Source organism: Amblyomma maculatum, chromosome 5, assembly GCF_055883805.1.
Source record: "Amblyomma maculatum isolate TAMU_Amacu chromosome 5, ASM5588380v1, whole genome shotgun sequence".
NCBI classification, from domain to species: Eukaryota; Metazoa; Arthropoda; class Arachnida; order Ixodida; family Ixodidae; genus Amblyomma; species Amblyomma maculatum.
In genome coordinates this window covers 126,216,470-126,225,198 of record NC_139348.1, presented here as the reverse complement: position 1 = coordinate 126,225,198, position 8,729 = coordinate 126,216,470, and the positions used below count along the sequence as shown (strand labels likewise).

General features: G+C 46.8%; 1 protein-coding gene across 1 annotated transcript in view; it reads right to left on the bottom strand.

The window, feature by feature from the left end:
• Positions 1–285: 285 nt before the first annotated feature.
• LOC146189455 (uncharacterized) overlaps positions 286–8,729 on the bottom strand; it is a 28,292-nt gene continuing 19,848 nt past the window's right edge. The window contains exons 2-4 of the mRNA XM_084605276.1: positions 5,668–5,807; positions 2,390–2,550; positions 286–510 (exon numbers count right to left, since the gene is read on the bottom strand). Coding sequence (XP_084461402.1) covers positions 371–510; positions 2,390–2,550; positions 5,668–5,807 — 441 coding nt within the window. The 3' untranslated portion in view covers positions 286–370. The remainder of the gene's footprint in view (positions 511–2,389; positions 2,551–5,667; positions 5,808–8,729) is intronic.

The following is an 8,729-nucleotide window of genomic DNA, read 5'->3' as shown; positions in this document are numbered from 1 at the left end:
GAGCTTTCCCTCTAAGTAAGAGTAAGAAACTCTCTGCTCCTAGCAGAGTACAGGGTTGCCTCTGTAACCTTCTACTCCTGCCAAATCTGAGAGCGAACGGGGCCTTTTGTCGCCCGTTTATCAATCGCCACAATAATCATTTATTGCACCCTTGGAGGCTAAAAGGGCGCGACATGGGGAAAGGGAATAAAAACAGGAAATCACGTAGCGCAGCACCGCACAATTTCAGACTTTATTTTAGAAATGTTACAGAGAAGGCAAAAAAGAGTGCAATACAACGGTGACAGTTTTATACACAATGCGGGCAGCGCACAAAGTTTACGTATTATTGAGGCATTGGTGATATTTATGGCGTCGGGTGAAGTAATCGTCAAGGTTTTGGCATGGGCTTGCGTGCCACAGCCCTCTGTAGTGCGGCGCGGAATTCGTTGTTCAGAAACTGCTCGGTGGACAGCCTCACGCCAGCTCGAGTGGACTCCATCAGCTGGCGCAATTCTTCTTCGTCCAGGGCTGCGTCATTATGTACAAATGCGGATGGGTTCAGCGACGAAGCACCCCGAAGGGCTTTATAAAATCAGGTGCAGCAACTGCGAACTAAGTATGCTTTAGCATTGTGAAGCGCTAATTAGCAGACAACTATCGCATATTTGACCTGTTTCAGCAGTATCGTGCGACTGATTGCAGATAGACAATATTACAATAAGTCGTCATAGAGAGAGCCCAAAAATTTGTTCAGGTTATGGGAGGTTGAAATCAAAACTGATCTTCAAATTTTCCCTTAATATAAGAGATACTGGCTGTACCAGAACGTCTGTACCAGTACAGAGAGAGTAATATGATCAAACGAGTTCGAATAAAAGCGATCGGACGTTAATACTGATGAACTGTTATGATTGTTTTCCTTTATCCTGCTGTCGTTAGCATCGTGCAAGGCAATAATTTGATTACCTCCATTCTTTATATTATATGTTTCAGCAAGAACATAAAGTCCAATATTACGCTCTCCAAGGACGGCATCTATCTTTTACTCGTCTTCGCAAAAAACGTGCGCTGAAGCGAAGTTCCCCCGGCAGCCTTTGAGACCACTTAGTAAAGGTAAGGCGGTCCAGTCGTTGCCATGCTATGACTAAAAAAATATTCCATCAGCGATACTGGGTTATAATTAGCTTACACCCCGTGGGTCCGCAGCAAAACGTGGGACGCCGTTTTTGAGTGTGCGGTGGACGCGTCTTAATCTAGCTAGGACGTCATCCGTGTCTGCTTGCGAGTTCGTCGCAAGCGGGTCCGTGACGGATGAAGGGTCGCCCTTCACTAACCCCTGAAGAAATAGATAACTGCACCCAAGTCAAGCCTCATTAACATTGCAGTGCACCCAGTGTCGGGCAACGGGCCATGCACGCCTGCTGGGCGACCTTGTGTCGTCACGCGACACTCGGTTCAGTGCAAACAACCGACAAGGTGAAGCTTCTGTGAGAAATGAAACTCTTCAGTAACAGCGTACCGTCAGCTAACATTGCGATGGTTTGTCGGATTGATATGACTCCACCAGTTAATGGGTCATCCTCCCCACCATATTCTTGTTGGGACTACACTCTGTATGGCTCAGGGCTATGGATTGTGACACTGGAGCGAGATCCGTGTATGAATACTTTGTTGAGAGTATTGCAAAAATCCATGATGTTTTGAAAGATGCGGACCGTGGTGATGAAACAGAGTTAATGGTTGGGAAGCTATAGCACAAATAGAACGATTCCAGTTTTAATGGCCGGCAAATGGCCTGGCGAACTTGTAAATATGTATATGCTGTATATTTTATAATTATGTCCACTTTTCAATAAAGAAAAAAAAAGCTACGCTGGCTCAGTGGTAGAGCGCTCGACTGGGATGAAGGCGAGAACCAAAGAACACGTTTGCTCTGCAGAGTCGATACTATCCGGACTCCGCCACTACTATTTTCCTCACAACACGAGTCGTTTTGAGACGTTATACCCTATTAACCAAACCAAACACTGATAGTCTACAGTAGACAGAATTGTCCGAGAATTGTGAAGCCTCGGGAGGCTTCAGTGGCACGTGCTTCGGAAGACAAAATAAATACTCGCCTGCAAGTCTTGTGTCAGAGACAAAATTAATCATTCCTTTTTTTCTTCTACAGCTTGAACCTCGCCCACATTTTCCCGAGAAAAAAAAAGAACGTGAAAACTTCTGTCAGAAGCACTAAGGCAATGCTGAGGGTAGAGAGTCAGAAACTTCCAAATGAAATAATCATGGGTCGCGTTGCCGTTTTAAGCAAGGTAGAGACAGCCAGAGAAAGAAAGAAAATGTGAGTCCTTGCTCGTTGTTTTCTTTCCTCTAAATAGGTACAGTTCCCACAAGTTCTGATACTCACCGGGTGGCTTGTCGGGGCTGACCGCAGTCAGATTGACCCCACCCTGCACGAGCTGGAAGGTGAGCAGGTTAGGCTTGTCAGCTGGATACGCCATCACCTCAATCAGCGCCACGGTGAACTTGAGCAGGAATACAAGGTCAACGAATTCCGCATGATAGGAGCTGCGCGCGCGTGCGACACAATCAAGCATAAAAATTCGAGCGCGAAATGGTTGTTGAAATTCTGCCTACGTCATGATACTCTTTATTCAAAACGTTAATATTTTGAGGCACATTGTAACTTAGGGGGTAGTTTGATTGAAGATTATTATGTATACATTCCGTGTGCAAAATTTGTTAAATGGGTTCTCTGGAATGATGGTTACGCTTCACAGCTAGTACCTTAAACGCTTTAGGAGGAAAGCATACCACGAATATCAGGAAACGTAAACACAGGCGTTAGAAACCAGGTGGCATTTCCAGCTGGCATGAAAAGGAGGTTATTTGCGCTTAATATAAGCATACAGTGCGAGCCAGACTTGAGAGGCCACCTTGGGTTTCTCCGCACATATCTGAATTAAGCTGGTCACAACAGAAACGATATAGCGGGCAGTGAATACACTAACACACTAACAGGTCTTGCTGTAAGAGCTCACTGGAGCAATAGGCGCAAAGAGCGAGCGATATCTGCCTTTGGGGCTTACAGTAGTTGAAAAGAATTATATATATATAAAAAAATGTCCATTACTTTCCGCTTTGATTTTCCACCATGCTTTTTTGTTGTTTTTGTAGCATTTGCACCAACTACATGTTTCTTAGAAGCCACTTTGGTGTCTTACCCATCCCCAATTTGAAGTGTAACTCTACACGCACATACTTGACTACCTGCAACATTTACTGATCGCTAACTGCCATACGAACTCCCACTCTGACATTATATGCCTACTAGGACTGACTATTAGTGACACAAGCTAGGGTACTATCGCACATATACCAGTTAGGATGTGAAGGTTCTTACTTCGGATGGTTTCCGATGTTTCCTAATTCCCCAACGAAGTGCAGAATAAGATGCAGCCGGTTCACCGGAGTTAGCAGAGGAAGATTTATACATATTTACGATTCAGGATCAAGATCGAGATAAAGATGCTTGAAGAATTTCACGAGGTCCCATTTTAAGCCTTCCGAATTCCGAGGGGAAACTTCGCTGTTTCCTAATTAACCAATCACATTCGTTGACGAAAACCCGCCCACGATGAGGTGGTGCCTTCACACTCTCGCCGGTCCTCCCACTACGACACTTGTCGATTGATGTATCGTCACTCATTGAAATGGGACTTCTTCGGAGCCGACGAAGGTGACTTACTTATGCTTGTCCGCTGTCAGCCCGCTGTTAGCCTTGCGTGAACTTGAGCTTCCAAACGGCCGCGTCTCCGCCGACTGTCGATTTATGGGCCTTCTGCCCCTCGGTTCTGTTGCCCCACTTCTTTTGACGCAGCAGCCGTTTTCGAAGGCAGAGGTTCGCAAACAGTCTCGCCTGACCGAAGTGGGCGGCGGCGGTTGCGTGACTGAAACAGGGGCGCGCCTGCCGCTTCCGGACCGCAGGGGGTTGCGCAGACGGTGTCTGGACCGCAAAGGAAGAGGCAACGGCCCTTCGCCGAGAACACGTGTGCGCGACGGAAACACTTCTCCGAATGGGATTCCGGCGAGTAAAGACGCACACACAATATATGTCCTGCAGCAACCGGCCGCTCTTCCCACAATTCAATCGGTTTGGCGCCAACTGTCCAAGTTCCAGAGAAGTCGAGCCCAACAGTACTCGTACAGCACGTCGTAATGTTTGGTTTGGTTTTTGGGGTTCAACGTCCCAAAGCAACTCAGGCTATGAGAGACGGCGTAGTGGAGGACTCCGGAAATCTCGACCACCTGGGGTTATTTAAGTGCACTGACATCGCACAGCACACGGACGCCTCTCCATTTCGCCTCCATCAAAATGCAGCCGCCGAGGTCGGGTTCGAACGCGGCTACTATGCCGGAGTACCCGGGTTCGAACCCGACCTCGGCGGCTGCGTTTCGATGGAGGCGAAACGAAGAGGCGTCCGTGTACTGTGCGATGTCAGTGCACGTTAAAGAATCCCAGGTGGTCGAAATTTCCGGAGTCCTCCACTACGGCGTCTCTCATAGCCTTAGCCGCTTTGGGACGTTAAACCCCACAAACCAAACCAAACCAGAAAAGCCGGAATTCGTCGTATCTGTGCGCGTGTCGTACGTGTATGCTTGCGCGCTTACGCACATAAATACAACGAGGCATTTTTTACTTTCGCTTTAAATTAACGCGATGAGGTTGGTCAGGAACACCAGCACCATCGTTGTCCGTGCGGATGCCAAGACTGTTGTTTCGAAATCGAATTGTATAATCAGACCGATGGAGAGCTGAGATGCGGCGATATGCGTACGACACTGTGAGGACCACTGATGGTGGTGGGTTGTACGGTGTGCCCAAAATACATGCGAGAATTCATCTCGTCTTGTGGATATCGTACAATGTTTTACACTCTCTTGCAGCGAAGAGGTGATATGAAGTACTAAACGGCCTGTCGTCCTTACGGCACCGTTCACTCGACGAAAGCCGGGGAAGGGTCGTCTTGCTCGGTGGAAAGACATCACGAACTATCAATGAGATGGGCCTCGGCACTATCAGTGGCGGCAACGAAAAAAGACTGGGCAGATACGAGGTCGGAAGCGATTAGACAAAGAACGTTGTCACAACACCAGCGCCGGCTGCGAAACGCCGCGCGTCAATGCACGAAGTCCGATCAGTTTTTTTTTTGTTCAAACGACGCGGTTACGAGGCTGTTTGTTTGTCTGAAGGCGTCTCTGTATTTTGAGTGTACTGACGTATTTATACGAATGAACAAGTTGCGTCGTGAATAGTCTAGAGTGCAGTCTAGAGCAGTGAATAGTGTTCACTAGTGAACAGGCTGCAGTACTTGAATCTCCGCCTTGGTCGTACTCTTTTGTGTGCACACCTGTATTTTTTTTTCTTTTTGGACGAATGGCATCGAGTTTAGGGGTCTCACCTTGCACGAACAATCGGTCTTGACGGGGTAATTACTAGCGTACGAAAAATTGGGCTTTAAAGGGTAAATACTAGCGTACTAACGTTTGATCTTTCTGCATTTAGACCGGACTATGAGTAATGGTAATTGTAAGTTAGCCCCGAAGGACGAATGCTTAGCTCAAAAATGATGAAAACATGTAGCGTGGGGCGGCAGAATACAATGAACAGAATATTAGGCTCACCCTTCGAGGCGAACGTGTCCGCCGCAGTGGACGGAGGCACCCTGGAAGCGCACGTGCGATCCAACGGTCAAGTTTCCGTGCAAGTATCCAGGGGCGCTGGCGTCGCCGAATCGTTCCACGCCTCCTGAGAGCCCGGCCACCTGCAGTGGGCGAATTTGAAAGAGAATAATATAGTTAGAAATACTTCACAGAACATTCCAAGCTGTGCCAAACAGCGTTTCCGTTTTAGGTGTTCACAAGGAAGTGACGTAGTTTTGCTCCTTCGCAGTCTTGCGCCGCAAAGCCAGCGCAGGTATAGAATCTGTTGACGTTTGCGCTGTTGCAGCGTCAACCCAGCATTTAGGCACCAGGGGGTGAATCATGAAATTTTTGTTCAGCGCCAAGGTCCGCCTTCGGTTCACTTATGTCATATTACCTTCGTCGGAAGGTAAGGAAGAAGCAGAAGCAAAATTTACATAAGCAGCACTATGCGACAGAAAAATTTAAGAGACCTTTCATAGTACATCATCATAAACATCACTAGATGCTGGAGGCTAAAAGAAAGCCTTTTATTGAAGGAATACATTGAACCGTGAAAGGTCTGCCTCCACTGAGCGCTGGAGGAGCAGGAATCGATGTCGCCCACGGAGGCCACTTTTCAATGGAGGCCAAAGTAAAAACGTTCCCTGTGTGCTCTACGACGTCAGCGCATGTGAAGGAACCGCGGGCAGTCTAAATGAATCCGGAACCATCCACTGACCTCGTCAACCCCGCACGCCTTAGTGTTGCGTGGCATGCGTCTGCTGCACGCCGAAAGACTAAGTGGATCCCACAGGCCACGGAGCAACAACATGCGCGGGCGCCTGAGTGTAGGAGACGCCTGGCACGTGCCGAGGAGAAGAGACGCCTGCACGCGAGCTTTGGTACGCTCGGGAACTTCGCCTAGGTCGGATGCTGCCGACGCCGCCTCTTCAGCTGCTCCTCAAATAAATGAGGCCGCGGTCGCTCCTACCTGGTGGTGGTGACAAACGTTTATTGATTTAAAAGGGGTGGATGTATTTTTTCGAAGCAAGGCGATGACCCGGGATCAAAAATATACTACTCTATATCCTTACTTTCGTCGTGTAGCAAACCTATGGGGCATGGTATTGCTATTTGCATTCATGAGCTTTTAGAACGTAATTCAATCTTAGCTAATGGCCAACAACACAGCTTCCGGGAAGGCAATTCTATTGTGACAGAACTTGTATTTGTTGTTCACTCCTTTGCTTCTGTCCTCGAGTATTACGGCCAGATTGACACAATAGTTTTAGACTTCTGCAAAGCTTTTAATGTAGGTCTTCGTAATAGGCTAATGAACAAATCACAAAAAATAGGACATCCCACAAATATTTATTTTTTGGATTAGCGACTTTCTTACTAACGAACAGCAATAAGTCGCTCTTGGTCGGTATCCGTCGTACTCTCTTACTTCCCCGTCTGGTGCGACACATCTATTTGTGTTATATATTATAATGGCGTTGAAGATGAAATTTGCCCTGTTGTTGTATACCGGTTGTATTCCATTGATATTCATATGGATTGCATATTGTTTCGGGAAATGGGTAACAATCGAGATTAATGTGAACTCAACGCTACCCTTAGCACTAATATTGTAACATGGTGCAGTCGTTTGAGCATGCCAATAATAATGAAAAAACTGCTTCCATTCGCATTACATTTATAGAAAGCATCTCATAAAATTCTATAGGAGACCGTGCTGTCAAATGCTTAGGCGTGAAAATTACAAATGATCTCTGCTGGAATACAAATGTCGACAATATATCTAAGCACTATTTAGAAAACTGCATGTACTGAGGCATATAAGCTCCTTAATTCTCCTTCTGACGTAAAAAGTCCTAGCTATTTTTCTTTAATCACGCCCAAACTATCATATGTGTGCATAATCTAGGTCCCGTACACTATATAGATTATAAAAAAACTCTAAAAAGTGCAAAGAAAAGATGTCAGGTCAGTGCACACGGAAGTTTTGAAATGTGATTCGCCTACAGAATTAACACCAACTCACGAAATATGACACCTTGACGATCGGCGAAGAAACTTACGTTTAGAATTTATTCTCCTGTTCAGTTCAGTTCAGTCGTTCAGTCGTGTCCGACTCTTCGTGACCCTATTGACCATGTCACGCCACGCTTTCCGGTCTCTCACTATCTTCCTAACATCACATAACTTCATCTGCAGTGCCTCGAGGATGCCATCTAACCATCGCGTTCGCTGCCTACCCCTTCTCCGGCGACCCTCAACCTTTCCCAACATCAAATCTTTCTCCAGCGACTCCTCTCTTCTCATCAGATGACCAAAGTAGCTGAGCTTTAACTTTAGAATTTGACCCTCCAATGAGCAGTCAGGGTTTATGGTCGACAATATTGACTGATTTGATCTTCTGGTAGTCCAAGGAACTCTCAAGAGTCTTCGCCAGCACCACAATTCAAACGCGTCAATTCTTCGGCGGTCAGCCTTTTTCACAGTCCAACTCTCGCATCCATACATCACAACTGGAAAGACCATAGCACGAGTTATACGGATCTTGGTTGGCAGACTAATGTCTCTGCTCTTTACTAGGCGGTCAAGGCTAACCATTGCTCTCTTTCCCAGAAGCAGGCGTCTCCTAATTTCATGGCTGCAGTCTCCTTCCGAGGTAATCTTGGAGCCCAAGAAGAGAAAATCTGTCACAGCTTCCACTTCTTGTCCCTTGATGCTCCAGGACTTGATAGGGCAAGACGCCATGATCTTTGTCTTTTTAATGTTCAGTTTAAGCCCAAATTTCTCACTCTCTTCTTGTACGCGCATCAGAAGTCTCTTGAGTTCTGCTTCACTTTCTGCCATTAAAGTGGTATCATCCGCATATCTAAGGTTGTTGATACGTTTTCCAGCAATCTTCACTCCAGCTGAAGACTCGTCCAGACCAGCCTTCCTCATGATGCACTCTGCATATAGGTTAAATAGGCAGGGCGACAGTATGCAGCCTTGCCTCACTCCTTTCTCAATCGGAACTCTCTGCCGTGACCTGTCTATCTTGGGTG